The sequence below is a fragment of the Erpetoichthys calabaricus genome, chromosome 9 (genome assembly GCF_900747795.2).
Source record: "Erpetoichthys calabaricus chromosome 9, fErpCal1.3, whole genome shotgun sequence".
NCBI lineage: Eukaryota > Metazoa > Chordata > Cladistia > Polypteriformes > Polypteridae > Erpetoichthys > Erpetoichthys calabaricus.
Window position 1 is genome coordinate 132,568,599 of NC_041402.2, and position 16,719 is coordinate 132,585,317.

General features: G+C 36.6%; 1 protein-coding gene and 1 long non-coding RNA gene across 6 annotated transcripts in view; one reads left to right on the top strand and one right to left on the bottom strand.

The window, feature by feature from the left end:
• The window catches only part of meak7 (MTOR associated protein, eak-7 homolog), a 514,074-nt gene extending 506,772 nt beyond the window's left edge, over positions 1 to 7,302 (bottom strand). For 3 of the 5 annotated variants that reach the window (XR_007935732.1, XR_007935733.1, XM_028810162.2), the window contains exons 1-2: positions 7,216 to 7,302; positions 2,876 to 3,042 (exon numbers count right to left, since the gene is read on the bottom strand). Coding sequence is in view for 1 of the 5 variants with exons in the window: in XM_028810162.2 (XP_028665995.1) it covers positions 2,876 to 3,028 (153 nt within the window). In the remaining 4 variants the exon portion in view is untranslated. Of the gene's footprint in view, positions 1 to 2,870; positions 3,043 to 7,215 lie in introns of those variants that run through there. The other 2 variants (XM_028810163.2, XM_028810164.2) reach the window with 2 other exon arrangements.
• Positions 7,303 to 7,424: 122 nt separating this feature from the next.
• Positions 7,425 to 14,970, top strand: LOC127529069 (uncharacterized). The gene is made up of 3 exons (XR_007935735.1): positions 7,425 to 7,549; positions 12,036 to 12,114; positions 14,650 to 14,970. It is a non-coding gene; the product is annotated as an uncharacterized LOC127529069 (long non-coding RNA).
• The last annotated feature ends 1,749 nt before the right edge of the window (positions 14,971 to 16,719 follow it).

Sequence of the window (16,719 nt, forward strand, 5' to 3'; positions counted from 1 at the left end):
GAGTTTTAAGCACAGGGGGAAAAAAAGAAACATTTAAACAAATCCGAACTTTATGTAAAAGCCAACCAAGATAGTAACATTGCAGGAGTTCACCATTTTTAATGAGGTGACTGACAGTAGTGGAGTCAGGCACAGAGAAGGTCAGCTGCTGAGAAAGTGTCTCGACTGTTGCAGGGCGGTGAAGCAGGTGAGACGCTAATGAAAAAGGGGCACAGGGCTTATTGGTTTTTAGACTGCTTCCTTCATTGTGTTTTAACCTCAGTTTTAAAGGATTGCGTGGCTCTCTCTATCGCGCTGCCTGTGTGTGCGCGGCTCTCTCTCTCGGGCTGCCTGTGTGTGCCTCTGTCTCTCTCTGGCGCTGCCTCTGTGTGAACCAAGGTTCCACTGAGGTTGACTAATGAAAAGTCAACGTGGCTCAGAGCTGCATGTGGACTGTGGCACAGACAAACAGAAATGACGGCATGTTTTCCCAGGCGTTGTGTCCGAGTTGGTGGGCGTGGCTCTGCGAGTTGTCGTCGTATCCAATGGTCTAAGAGTTGGTGGGCGTGGCTCCTTCCTGCATGCGCCATTGGCGTCTTACTTGTCGGCGGTTTAGTGAATCCACGCCCCTTCCGGCGTGCTTTCCATGGGTGGCTACTTGTCTCCCGGCTTAGTGAATTATGTATATAGATTTTATTGTAGAATCAACTCTCGACAGCTTCTACCACCTTCGCCATCACTTCCCATATCTCTTCATATCTTAAATCATTCTTGAGGCAGATTGAAGACTTAAGTGCCAGCTTAAGTGAAAAATTAAAGAAAACCTACTAAGTAATTGCAACACAGATACTGATGAATGAAGAGAAGAAGCGGGCCACTAGGGTGGAGAAAAGAAGAGCTTCTCAGGAAGCAGCAAGCGCATCAACCTCTGAGCAAATGAATGCTAAACGTATAGAGAAAGATTCTGAAAAATATGAATGCTCAAGTCGAGTGTATTCACTGCACATTATCGTGCAGTGCACCATTACTTGGTAGAAAGATATTTAGAAAAACATTTAAAGCAAAACAACTTGATGTATATAATGTATGTACTCCGATAATGATGTATGAAAATGTTCTGTCTTATTGCTTTTGTGGCCAGTTTAAACAATACAGAAGAATCAAAAGCAGAATAATGGATTCAGACAGTACTGCTCCAGTGAAAGACAACAAGTTGAATTCACCAACAGAATACTCCTGAGAACAGGATTAACCTTACACAGAAGCACAGGTCTCTCTAACAGGATGTCCATCCATTTCTTCATTGTCTTCAAAGTGGCCACCTCCAAGAAAGAAAGTCCTTAGGATTATATTTGCCTTGTCTCCTTTTGGCAGCAATTGCTGCAATTCCTTCTTTCTGTTTGTTTTATTTATTTCTGCTTTTTATTGTTATCAGCAGTACTAAATTAATATATACAGGGTGTCCATAAAGTCCATGTGCAATTTAAAATAGTTGTACCTTTGTAAGTATATGTGATAGAAAGAATTTGTAAAAAAGGATTAGAAAGCTTGATGTATCTAGTTTTTTTTGTCTATATAAGTTTTATTTTTGCCGTATTTGGGGAACTGAAAATCCACATGAGTCTGTTGAACATGAAAGAGATTCTCCCAAAGTTAATGTGTGGTGTGCTTTGGGAAAAATCCAGTCATAGGGCCATTCTTTTTTGAAAGGCGTGTTGTTAATGGTGATAGCTATTTAGAAATGCTGCAAAATTACTTTATTCCTCAACTTGAACAATTAGGACTGACAGGGAATACAGTGTTTCAACAAGTTGGTGCTCCTTGTCACTTTGCTTTGCATGTTAGACAGTTTCTTCATGAGAAATTCCCTAACAGATGGATTGGAAAAGGTGGACCATTTTCTTGGCCTCCACTTTCACCAGATTTGACTCCATTGGATTTCTTTTTATGGGGACATGTGAAAACTAATGTTTATTTAACCAAACCTCAATCTTTTTAATACTTGCAAGCTGGGATAACTGATGTGATTGCTGGTATTACTGAAAATCAGCTTGAAAATGTTTTCCCGAGAACTACAGAATCATATTACCCTTTGCATTAGTAATGATGGTGGACATGTTGAAAATTAACGAGAACAATAAAAAATGTGTTTCTTTTTTATAATCCTTTTTACAGGTTCTATCACATATACTTACAAAGTTACTATGTAAGTATATAAACTATTTTAAATTGCACACTGGCTTTATGGACACTGTGTATATAAATTTCCCGCTACAATTTTGCAGACTATTTTTGCTTACTCTTCTTCCTTCTCCTCCTAGTGTCATAAAAGCCCTAATGATAGCTGGAAGTCAAGTACGGGTCCTCAAAAAGAAGCTGTCACCTATAATGTCTGCACAAATTCCCACAAGTACACTGTGCCACACAAATAAACAGCATAATGCTGAGACGACTTTAAGAAAAAAAGAAAACCTGGGTTTATACTAATATAATTTGCTACATATTAATAACCAGAGCCTCTTAATAAACATAGACTGATTGACAGTTAACTAATTTGCAAAAGGTTAGAAAAGTACTAAGCTCCTGTTGTATTCTTTTTTTGCCAAACAAACTTACTGCTATAAGTTCCACACCCTAAACCAAAAGAACAGTACGACAATTAAAGGATTTTGCAGGTAGGATTGCAAAAAAAACCACCACTGTCAAATTTTTCATCGTTCTATCAAGGACCTTTAGATAGTATTGATAGTACTGTTAAACAATGCAAAATCTGCTAAAAAAAAAATAAAAAAAATAATAAAAAAGGAATGCTACAAAAAATGTATTGGCATGCTCCACAACAAAATAAATGAGTATTACCAACTAAATTTTAAAGACACTGGTAGTATCACCTTGCCTTTAGCATTGTAGCAGTTACAGTCTTTTTGTCTTTTGATGAACCATCTTCCATGTGCAGCAATTTATCAAACAATCCATTGATAGAAATTTGTTCATCTTGAGTAAAACGTGATAGATATGTATCCAAGGCACCACTGCCAGTGTTTCCCATTCTCTTAAACGGTTCTGCAATGTCAAAGCACAAACGCAAATATCAATATAAAATAAAATCTATAATATACAATTGTAAAAGGAAAAAAAAATCTAGCATACTGAAATCTTTTGCATTTTTTTCCACTAATATTAATGTGCAGCCCAAAAGCAGCAACATAACATTTTCATAACACTAAAATTGAGAAATGCAGATATTTTACCCCTCCAAATGTTTGTTAATAGACAGACACAACTACATGCAACATCAATTAGAATCTTCTGTACATATTTTTGAACAAACAAAGCAATATGAACTATAGTTAACAATCGGGCAAGAAATCCTCGAATTCATAAATCCAAGTCTTTTAAGTGTCAAGCTACAGCAATGCCCCCTTTTCACACTCCTTCTTTTATTCGGTTAACTTGAAAGTTACCTGACTGAGGGCCACTGCCAAACTGCCAGCACACAGTAACTATTTTCGGTGTTGTTATTATTCTCTCATATTGCAAAATACTGTATAATTGATCATAATTTATTTACTCATTTAATCACTAAAATGATTAAACTATGAGAGAAACTATGAGAGAAATAGATAAAATTTAGAGCCCTGATTCACCATCAGAATCAATACATATTGGGTTTTGTCATTAATGTGTTGCTTGACCAGTTTTCATCTTTGACATGGTTTCATTTATTGGTCATCTTCAACAAATACAGTATAGTGACAACAGCTGGTAAAATGTAATTTACATTTACTGTATGTTCAGGATAAATTGCTAATTTATATAAACACCTACAGTGTCTATTCTTTGTCAATAGAGTGTTAAGGTGGCATTCCTCGTAGTCTTATAAATTTGTAAAACACATAGTCAAAGCAGGAAGAAATATTTGCTTATTTCTGTTGCTTAGCAATTAAATTTATGAGACTTTAAATTTTTTTATATGGTAGTAATAGTTATATTGTGTCTATATACACTTAATTTGATGCCAGTGTTGTCATTCATAAAAAAAAAAAAAAAAAAAGATTTGTTATTTCTCATGGTTACCAGCAACTTTAATTCTACCTCACATGGGGACTGGTTCAGCTCCAGTTACCATCGATTTGGAGTTTGCATATTTCTGCAAGTTTTTCATATTCCCAAATCTTTTATGACTTGCGTGTTAAGACGGAGACTTTAAATCATCTTTATATGATGGATTGTGTGTTGTGTGTATTCATGAGCGTGCTCTGTTATGGCCTGGTGCCCCATCCAGTCTTGGTTCTCGTTGTGTACCTTATCTTGCCAGGATAACATGCAGTCCCGAACAAGCCTGAATTTGTTTAAAATGCTTTTAAAAAAACGTCTTGGAAATAAGTCACTAAAAGTGAATAAGTCTACATTTAAAAGCAAGTATAATTACAAGGAATTTTACAAAATACACCTTTGTAAAACGTAACTCAAATATGAATCTAATTGAAAGATAATAGACATTTACAAGAGGATTTTTCCTACACTTACCTGAAAAGAAAATATAGCACAATATCCTACCAGGTACGAAAGTAATATAAACATGCATTCACTCACTCAGGATGAATTTAATGAGCTGTAATGCTAATTTCCTTAAACACCTTTTTAAAAATGAGATCTAAGTACCATACAAAAAATCAGCAATATCTATGGGAGTGTCAATGAATGTCATAGTACTTACAAGACCAGTTTGGATCAAAGATTAAAACACAGCTTATTCCGCTGCATATTACAAACTGCAACTCCTATATTCAATAACAGTATCTACAGTTTGACTTTAGCCTTATTTTTTTTTTGACGAAACACTTAGAAGATTCTTATTGGATTGCTCAGATCTACTAGAACATACAGTGCATCCTTAAAGTATTCACAGCGCATCACTTTTTCCACATTTTGTTATGTTACAGCCTTAGTCCAAAACGGATTAAATTCATTTTTTTTCCTCAGAATTCTACACACAACACCCCATAATGGCAAGTGAAAAAAAGTTTACTTGAGGTTTTTGCAAATTTATTAAAAATAAAAAAAAAACTGAGAAATCACATGTACATAAGTATTCACAGCCTTTGCTCAATACTTTGTCGATGCACCTTTGGCAGCAATTACAGCCTCAAGTCTTTTTGAATATGATGCCAGAAGCTTGACACACCTATCCTTGGCCAGTTTCGCCCATTCCTCTTTGTAGCACCTCTCAAGCTCTATCAGGTTGGATGTGAAGTGTTGATTCACAGCCATTTTAAGATCTCTCCAGAGATGTTCAATCGGATTCAAGTCTGGGCTCTGGCTGGGCCACACAAAGACATTCACAGAGTTGTCCTGAAGCCACTCCTTTGATATCTTGGCTGTGTGCTTAGGGTCGTTGTCCTGCTGAAAGATGAACCGTCGCCCCAGTCTAAGGTCAAGAGCGCTCTGGAGCAGGTTTTCATCCAGGATGTCTCTGTACATTGCTGCAGTCATCTTTCCCTTTATCCTGACTAGTCTCCCAGTCCCTGCCGCTGAAAAACATCCCCACAGCATGATGCTGCCACCACCATGCTTCACTGAAGGGATGGTATTGGCCTGGTGATGAGCAGTGCCTGGTTTCCTCCAAACGTGACACCTGGCATTCACACCAAAGAGTTCAGTCTTTGTCTCTTCACACCAGAGAATTTTCTTTCTCATGGTCTGAGAGTCCTTCAGGTGCCTTTTGGCAAACTCCAGGCGGACTGCCATGTGCCTTTTAGTAAGGAGTGGCTTCCGTCTGGCCACTCTACCAAACAGGCCTGATTGGTGGATTGCTGCAGAGATGGTTGTCCTTCTGGAAGGTTCTCCCCTCTCCACAGAGGACCTCTGACCGAGTGACCATCGGGTTCTTGGTCACCTCCCTGACTAAGGCCCTTCTCCCCCGATTGCTCAGTTTAGATGGCCAGCCAGCTCTAGGAAGAGTCCTGGTGGTTTCAAACTTCTTCCACTTACGGATGATGGAGGCCACTGTGCTCATTGGGACCTTCAAAGCAGCAGAAATTTTTTTGTAACCTTCCCCAGATATGTGCCTCGAGACAATCCTGTCTCGGAGGTCTACAGACAATTCCTTTGACTTCATGCTTGGTTTGTGCTCTGACATGAACTGTCAACTGTGGGACCTTATATAGACAGGTGTGTGTCTTTCCAAATCATGTCCAATCAACTGAATTTACCACAGGTGGACTCCAATTAAGCTGCAGAAACATCTCAAGGATGATCAGGGGAAACAGGATGCACCTGAGCTCAATTTTGAGCTTCATGGCAAAGGCTGTGAATACTTATGTACATGTGCTTTCTCAATTTTTTTTTTTTAATAAATTTGCAAAAATCTCAAGTAAACTTTTTTTCACGTTGTCATTATGGGGTGTTGTGTGTAGAATTCTGAGGAAAAAAATGAATTTAATCCATTTTGGAATAAGGCTGTAACATAAAATGTGGAAAAAGTGATGCGCTGTGAATACTTTCCGGATGCACTGTATTTATTGTGCAATTTAATATTGCTATTTGTAAAGTGCAATATAAAAAATTAAAACCAGATAATTAAATATGAATATGTAAGTTACAGTAACAGAAATTGCAAGCAACAGTTGGAAAAAGACAAACACACGTAATCACCATGTTCATTACATTAATATTCACTATAGTAAGAAAAAAAAAGCCTGCACCATAGGTTAAAGATTCTATCAGTGATACACCTTACTTTGTCCACATCAAATACTACGTATATTTATTTTCAAATCCAACTATATCCTTTTTCGGTTACAGAAGACTAGATTCTACATCAGCTGTATGGCGAACAGGGCAAAAACCAACCCAGAACACACAAGCAGCTCACGGAATGGCACACTCGTACGGGCTTATTTTACCAAACATCCCCAATTTGAAATGTGGGTGGAACACTTTAAACGCAGCAGAAAAAACATGCAGGCATAAAGAGAACGTGCCAACACCACACTGACAATGCCCATCCATTAAAGAATATCCGCTTAAGTATATAAAAGACTTGGAAGAGGTGTTCGAACCTACATGTATTCATGAGTGTATTTTAAACCAGTCGTTACATATCACCCAACTCGCGCATCATATGTCCGCACTGAACACAATTTACGCAATATGTAAGAATACAATTTTTTTTTTTTTTGCAATACATGTAGTTTTATTTACCTTATTTATTACTAATGAAACATTTCCTACCTTTTCCTCAGGGTTTCAATAGCCTCATATTTCTAACAACAACCATGAAACCTGAAGAGTTAACAAAACATCCCACCCCTGACTAACTTTGACTGGTATGTAAGTGAAACGTGTAAGGAATAATTTGACCAATCAAATAGCGAATCAGAGGTCTACTTTGATGCAATTGGTTAAACTATTATGGATTGATACTTCCGGGGCGAAAGTCATCGAGAAGTCATCTCTTACTGACCTTCATTGAACCCTCCGAAATCTTGCAAGTGCAGTTTGTCTTTTAGCACATAGCAATGCTAAAATATCGAAGAATCAAGTTTCTAAATAGTATGTCATGAAGGTAATAATTCATGAAAAGTGGTAATTAAATAAATTTTGTAGTCACGAGGAGATTGACGCGCGGCTCGCGGTTCACTTTCCATTTTTGACTTTGATTTTGATAATTTAACCAAATGTCTGTGGAGGAATCAATTTTCTATTATTTATAAACGGATAAATGTAAAATTAATGATCTCGTTAATATAGTGATATCTATATTAACACTAGTAATGTGTATAGCCTTAAGCAAAAAAAACTTCACTCTGTAGTAATGGACTCTATGTTCAGGAAGTGGACGTACAGAAAAATTGACATTTTATTAAGACATTCATTTACATTTACTTGCTTTTATCCAACGTGACTTACAAAAGAGGTCAATATAATCCATTTAACATCATCCTGAGAAACTGAGAACCAGTGTTACAGGACAAGGTAACAAAATTAGTTATCACAACTGATGAGCGCAGAACAAAAACACGTGCTAGTTACAATTCGTTCTAAATTACAAAATATAACATCTGTTACACAGAAATTAACCAATCAGCAGAAATTTAAAACACTTGTTAAACACAGTGAAGGAATCACATTTCGAATGGAGGTGGGCAGCTCATTCCATCAGCCAGGAGCTAGACATGAAAAGAGTCTGGATTGAGATTTGATATCATGCAGAGGTGGCATCACCAGGCGCAGTTCATTAGCAGACCTGAGTTGTGAGGTCCCAGGCTCCTTCTTGACAAGTGTCCCTATAAATACTCACCAGCCACTTTATTAGGAACAAATGTTTGACTGCTTATTAACATAAATATCTAATCAGCCAATCACATGGCAGCAACTCAGTGTATTTAGACATGTATACATTGTTGAGACGACCTGCTGAAGTTCAAACCTAACAGAATAGGAAAGAAAAATAACTTAAGTGACTTTGAACGTGCCATGTTTGTTGGTGCCAGATAGGTTGGACTGAGTATTTCAGAAACTGCTGATCTACTGGGACTTTCACACACAACCATCTCTAGGGTTTACAGAGAATGGTCCAAAAAAGGGAAAATATCCAGTGAGCGGCAGTTATCTAGGCAAAAATTACTTATTGATGCTAGAGGTCCGAGGAGAATGACCAGACTCGTTCGAGCTGATAGAAAGTCAACAGTAACTCAAATACCCGCTCATTACAATCAAGGTATGCAGAAGAGCATCTCTGAATGCACAACATGTTGAACCTTGAAGCATATGGGCTACAGCAGCAGGAGACCACACCAGGTGCCACTCCTCTCAGCTACGAACAGGCAACTAATGCTACAATTCTCATAGCCTCACTCACAACTGGACAATAGAAGATTAATGTTGCCTGGTCTGATGAGTCTCGATTTCAGCTGTGACATTCAGATGGTAGGGTCAGAATTTGGAGTCAACAACATGAAAGCATGGATCCATCCTGCCTTGTATCAACATGTTCAGGACAGGTGGTGGTGGTATAATGGTGTGGGGGATATTTTCATGGTACACTTTGGGACCCTTAGTACCAAGTGTGCATCATTTAAATGCCACAGTCTACCTGAGTATTGTTGCTGACCTGGTCCATTCTTTTATGACCACAGTGTACCCTTCATCTGATGGCTACTTCAGCAGGATAACGTGCCATGTCACAAAGCTCAAACTGGTTTCTTGAACATGACAAATGAGTTCACCATACTCAAGTGGCCTCCACAGTCACTAGATCTCAATCCAATAGAGCACATTTGGGATATGGTGAAATGGGAGATTCGCATTATGGATGTGCAGCTGACAAATCTGCAGCAACTGCATGATGCTATCATGTCAATATGGACCAAAATACCTAAGGAATGTGTCCAGCACTTTGTTGAATCAATGCCATGAAGAATTACAGCAGTTCTAAAGGCAAAAGGGAGTACAACCCGGTACTAGAAAGGTGCACCTATAAAGTGGCCAGTGAGTGTATATTGGTGCTCACCCACTGACTGCTCTGTAGGCAAGTATCAAGGATTTGAACTTAATACATGCGCCATAGGAAGCTAAAAAGAGATGTGACATGTTCCTACCTTGGTTGGTTGAGAATTAGACATGTTGCTGTATTTTGAATAATCTGAAATTGCTTAGTAACACATGTTGATGCTCCTGCCAGTAGAGAGTTGCAGTAGTCTAGATATGACAAGACCAAAATCAGGATCAGGACTTGTGCTGCACACTCTGCTAGATACAGTGTGATATGCAAAAATCTGAACTAAGGAATGATTTATTGGTCCAGAACAGAACAAAATGTTACAATCATTTGCATTGGTGAAAACCGACATTTTTTGAGAACATAAGCATTGCATTTAGTCATTTAGATGAAGAATAGCTTTTTTGTACCATATCCAACCAAACATTGGACAATTGGTCCTTTAGGGAGGCACTGGTCTATGAAGGGTCAGGAGTGGAGTGTAGTTAACATTGCACAATGTACCACAGCTTTGGTTACACCGTGAGCAAGTAGTAGGTGTTGACTTCATGTAGGCATTCTCAGGAGGTAGCACCTGTTTTGGTTAGGTATTATCTTGAAAAATAACATAAAGAAAGCCATGCCAGGGGCGACAGAATTTCCTTGGGGTATCATTATGCAGTTAAACTGAGCCTAGCAAAAAGCAGAATCAATTAACTATCATTGCATACTGTGTCCAACACATGGCTTTTAGCCCCTATGTTTGGGTTTTAAGCATCACTTGTCTGGTTTTTGAAATGTTTGCCTATAATGTAGAGAGAGGAGAGGTTGGGAGCACGCGCTTATACCCAGGATTAAAGTTAAGGGCCTTTAAGTAGTGTCACTTCTGGCGTTTACAAGATTCTGTTGATGCAGATCCCTAGCTTTCAATACAATTGTTATTTGTTTTTATGTTCACATTATTATACTTCAGTCACTCTCTGCCACTGGTCATTTAAGGCCAATTGTGTCATTTAAAATGCAATCTCTTAACAATATTCAATTATTATAATATTGTTGTATGTACAGGGGTGGGCAAAAGTAGGTTTACAGTTGTCTGTTTGAAAAAAGACATGCAGGTTATGAAAATAGTTTTATGTATTAACTCCAAAGAATGTCACAATGGCACAGGTACAGTCTTGTAAGTGCTCAAATTGCCAGCCAAGCCTTTATTATTTACACATTCTTGTAGTCTACTTGCTACACTCAAGCACACTTTAATATTAATAAGAAGACAAATAATACAAATAAATAATAGAATAATAAATAACTAATAATACAAGAATAAAGTCTGTGTTTCGCGTACTCACAAGTATATCCATGTATTTACAGTAATTTTATAAAGTACAAGTGCATTTGATGTATATATTTTGGAGGTAGTTCACAGGAGGAAACCTTAAAGTGGATGAATAGTTATTTGAGATGAGGAAGACAGAAGTCTTAAGGTAGGGAAGTAATACTCACTAATCAGCTAATCATAAAGAGAACTCATAAAGAAGCAGAAAAAATTCTGGAATCCTAAAAAAAGAAATGGCTACACGTTTAAACAGTTCCAAACATGGAATGCAAAAGACCCAAACAATTCAACATCTGCAAAATACAGAATATGTCACTGCCCTCGCCCCCAAAAACAAAGACAGTTCTGCTGTAAAAGCCCATAAAACACCAGAGCAACGTAAACTTGCATTCTCAACAAACCATTCATTGTCTATCCAAATTCTTGCTAACACTACACTACACAAAACACTGCAACATTAACCTAAATGTATCATGGCATTAAACTGCAGACTCCATTTGCTATTTATCTCCTGTAGGAGAGCAGTTGTAGACCTGTATTAAAACTGACATCTATGACAATTTTCTGTTTCATGCACCAACTACAAGTTAACCTGAATTCATTTTTTTAGGAAAAAATTTTTTTATTGTAAGGTTTGCTTAATAAGGAAATGCATTTAGTTAGTATTTTAAAATAACTCCCTGACTTTACATTGGCATCAGGAACAAACTATAGAAGGAAACAAGTTCATTTTCACAGCAAATTATTAGCTAGTATGGAATACATAGTAGAAACTTACTGGCAATAACAAAAGCTCAGTCTTAAACAAAATCCTGTGTAAAAAATAATGTTTGATATATAATTAATGTTTGATATATATATTATAAATAAAATACCCTGTCATCCTCTGTTCCTTGGTTTGACTAGCAATAAACAAACAAGATGCCCAAGACTGTAAAAGTGACCTTTGAAAATAGCTTAACAGGTTCAGCCGAGTTCAAATCACAGTTATGTCTTCTCTTCATTTTGCTGCAGGCATACAGTATGTTACATATATTGGAAAAGCCACTTAACTAAAGTTATGAGATAGGTCCGGGTGCAGGCCTCCACAGCTCTGTGATTCACTAGCTTCGCTAAACAGCCAATAGGATTGCAAGTTTTTGTAACCTGGTTTATTCAACGTAAGCCAGATAACCCTCCACTAACCCTAATCTTAACCATAGTGTAACCAGGCGTTTCACTGACGTATATTGTAAGGAGACAACCTGCTCAATGAAGTGGAGCTCTGGAGATCTGCAACTAGAGTCTATTGAAAGATTCAGGAAAACAGAAAAAGGTCAGTGATATTAAAGACATTGGGCATGGCAGTCATAACTATAAAATACAAATTAGATGAATCACATGAACTTTTGATATGTTCAAATCATTGGTTTGTTGGGCTGTTTTAAATACAGTTGAGTGTTTTTTCAAGCTGAAGTACACCTCACAACCAAATTATGTACCCACTGTGGTGGTCACGTATTAGGCCTGCTGTGTACATCTGGCTTATCTGTTGGCAACATGTACACCACTGAGCTTATCTGTAAATTCCAAATTTCTTTCAAAAAACGTAAAAAATATCTGTCCCCCTTGCTGGATCCATTTTGATCTTTTTCCATCTTCCCCTATTCCATCCACATTAGGTAGTCTTGTTGACTACTATAACTCAGTCCTTCATTCGACACTACATATAGTAGCTCTTTTTAAACATAATGAGGTTTCATTTAAGCATTCAACTTCATGGTTTACCTCAGAATTACGATCTAAGAAAGCAGTTGGCCAGTGCTTTGAGAAAATGTCAATAGAATAGGCTTTCACCAACCATCAAATGACATTCAAATGAATACCATATGGCAGAATAATAATGAGTGGACATGATAACCTGAGGGCTTTGTTCTCTGTAGTTAATAAACTACTTCAACCTTCATCTGGCCGGATCACCTCTTAAACCGAAGATTGTGAAGAATTCTTTCACTTTTTTCATGATAAAATTAAAAAGCTAACAATTCAACTAACACAAATCCATATCCATTTATATTTTTCTCTGTCTTCCCTATCCATCCACTCCTTTATCAAATTTTCACCAGCTACATTTATGTTTATTAATGACTTGCTCTGTAAGATGAGGCCTACTACTTGAGTACTGCACCCCATCCCACCATACTTCTCAAATCCTGCCTTTATGCCATAATCTCTGCTGTTATGGCAATAACAAATATATCCCTTAACACCATTTCTGCGCCGGGTGCTTTTAAAATTGCTTCTCCAACCCCAGTGTTAAATAAGTACAGTCTTGATGTTGACAATTTGCACAATTTTCAGCCACTAACCTTTTCTGTCAAACATTCTCTAGCATGTTGTGGCCTCCACCTCTTAACTCACTAGTTACTTAACTTATAATAAGCTAATAGAACCTTTTTAGTCTGGTCTCAGAGCACCAGACAGCTGAGAATCTTCTCAGCTTCGGGTAACTAATGATTCGCATATGGCAGCATACTCTGGGCAAACGAGCGCTTTTATTCTGTTAGATGTTAGTGCAGCATTCAATACTGATAAGCATGATATTTTACTGTCCAGAATGGAGAACATTCTGTGGATCTCGGGGACTGTCCTCCAGTGGTTCAAGTCCTATGTGATTGATAGAAAAGAGTTTGTCTTGGCAACAGCAGGTCAGGCTTAGAACCAGTCACAGAAGGAGTTCATCAAGGCTCTGTCCTTGTCCCTTTGCTGTTCAGTATTGGCCATATTATTTATAGCTTTGGACTGAGTTATTATTTTTATGCAGATTATTCTCAGGTCTACTGTATTTCAGTGTTAACAGTGAAAATTCATGAGATGTTGCTCGGCTCACAACTTTCCTCTTTGAAATCAAATCCTGCATGGACTTTAACTCTTTAAAATTAAACTGCAATAAAACCAAAATTATGCTAGACAGCACTAAGGCTCAGCTTAAGAAACTGAGCGCCTTTTCAGTAACTCTAGATGATGATCTTATCAGACCTTCTTCTACTGTAAGGAATTTTGGTTATGTTATATATGCCTTGTTGTTCTTTCAGAATTTCTGTGAAGCACTTTGAGCATGGGGAAGGCATTATTAAAATACAATGCATTCATATTATTATAAAAGGCATTTGCTCTCTGGTTTTGTATGATGGGTCTTGTCATATGATTTCTGAGTCCGAGTGGATGTGTAAGCATTAATACATTTAGAAAGGTAAAGAAGAACTAAACCATGGCTTTACAAGTTGAGGATTTTGAAACAAATTTAAATTTTAAGTGGATGACAGTGAAGTGATTTGGTTGATACTGTATGATTATGCTTAGTTTATTATAAGCTTTCTTGCCATGCTTAATGTTGAATGAATTAGGATATGACAAGAGATTCTGAACAACACAAACCAGCACTCACTTATGCATGATACAAAGCTACATTAAGATTTCTGTTAAAATGAAAGCATAAGTAAAATTGAAAGGTGGAATGATACAGGAAACCTCAAATAAGTTGCTTTTTATTGTCAAAGTCTTATTTCTGAAAATGAAAAGCCTAACTTTCAGGTCATTGTATGTGTCCATTCTAAACTTTTGATTTCCGCGGTGCCTTTAAATATTTCTAGTTGTAGGGATAAGCTCAAGGTGATGTGGGTAGATGCCATTGCTTACTGACAGAAAACAATTTGTGAAGTGTTAGAACTGTGGTATGAAGGTATACAGGTATGAAGGTCATTAGGAGGAGTACATTAGGGGAACTGTCTTACTTTTCTTAGTTTTTATGTTCAAAACCACTCCAATGTATGTTATTTACTGAGCTTGTCATATCATTCCTTGAATATAGGTAGTTTCAACAATAGAGATCAGGAGAATGTCCTGTGGTGTAGGGAAAATCACCTAAACATGAACAAAGGAGTTTGGTGGTAGACTTCAAGTCACCATCTTGGGAAAGTCTGTGGATCAAGTGAGCAACCAAGACCTCCTGTGAAAGAAGGCCAGAGCAGGCTTTACTTTTTAAGCAGGCTTAGGCCTTTTATTGTGTGTGAGAGTTCTACCAGTCTGTGCAGGGTAGTGTGTGGCTCTACTGTATACATGGTCTGCTAGGAGAGTTAAAACAGCTTCAGGGGATGTTAAACACCTGAATAAACTGATTAGAAAAGCCAGCTGCATTTCCTTCAGCTGCATCACTTCCTATAAGAATATATAAGGTCATTAATTAATGTGCTTCTGAAAGTAAAAACATCTAACATTTTCACCATTATCAGGACAATGAGGGACTCTGAATGATATAGCTGTCTAATATACATCTATTTGAACAGATGTAAAAGATGTATTACTTATAATGGAAAAAAAACCTTTTTATTAAAGTTCTTGAAAAATTGGGGTAAATGTAAGCATGACCTTGAGGTAAAATGTAATTAAACAAAATTGTGGGTGAGAGCCAGTGGGGTCAGCAACAACCCTCAATTGGATTAAACAATTTTTAGAATGTTATATTTCACATGATGATATGTTTTCAATATGCCAATATTTCTGAAATGGAATCTTTCTTTCTCAAAAATATTATTAAAGTATATTCCAAATGGTTTAATTACAATTTTTGAGCTTATGCAATGTATACAATTTACACAAATATTTCTTTAATTAAAGAAGGTTGATTGTTAGAATGAATTGTAATTCTTTACTGTACCTAAAGGTGGTGCAAGAAACCTTTCAGCTGCAGTCTATTTCTTGAAATGAACTGAGCAGGAAATAAATGAAAAATACAATCAATACCATTTAAGGAGAAGCAGAATACTGTGTGTTTATGGGGCGTGAGACATGTAAATGTAGGTTTGGCCCTCCAGTAATCAGAGAAAGATAAGGAAGTGTTTTTGGAACACTGTTTGCATGCTGTCATTAATTTGAAAAACTCTATATGTGTTTTATTTAATGAGTGCATTTCAGCTTGTATTAGGTTAGGCTTCCGCTTTATGAATTAAGCAGGGTTGACAGTGTTATGTTTTAGATATTTTACTTTCATATTATGTATTTCTGTGTGTGTCTGTGTCTGTGTGTTTGTATTTAAACAGCATATATATATATATATATATATATATATATATATATATATATATATATATATATATATATATATATTTATATTTATATATATATATATATGTACATATAGACTGTATATACATACATACACACATATGTATGTATATGTATATATATTTATATGCAATACTGTGCAAATGTCTTACTCTACCTAAGAAAATTAAAACTAGTTACCATGGCAGAAAGTGCGTATTTGCTCATGACATCACTGTATAATTTTGAAATAAAGACAAATAAACATTTATACAATATAAAGTAATTCAAATTCCTTGTGTTTTTTGAATACCTGCTGTGTGGGATGGCTAAAACACCACACAATTGATTCCCAAACTTCTGCTCAATTCCCTGCCATTCCATTTATTTGTTAAAATTCACCTGATTCAGATTAATGAAATGGTAAAGAGATGAACCACATATGTTGGTGGTGAAATGTAATAAATAAACAGGTATCGTGAATGATAAACACTCATACTGAATACTTCAGGGAGAAGTCTGGAAATGACTAGGCCAACATAAAATCATACCTTTATACAAATAAGGCCATAGTCAGCAAGCAATGGCACACTAATCTATATTTTCAAGATAGATAGATAGATAGATAGATAGATAGATAGATAGATAGATAGATAGATAGATAGATAGATAGATAGATAGATAGATAGATAGATAGATAGATAGATAGATAGATAGATAGATACTTTATTAATCCCAATGGGAAATTCAAGATGTGGTGTTCAAGCTGTCATAAAAAAATTTCAAGAAACTCAGCCAGTTGAAGACAAAAAAATGCAATGGAAGACCCAATAAACTT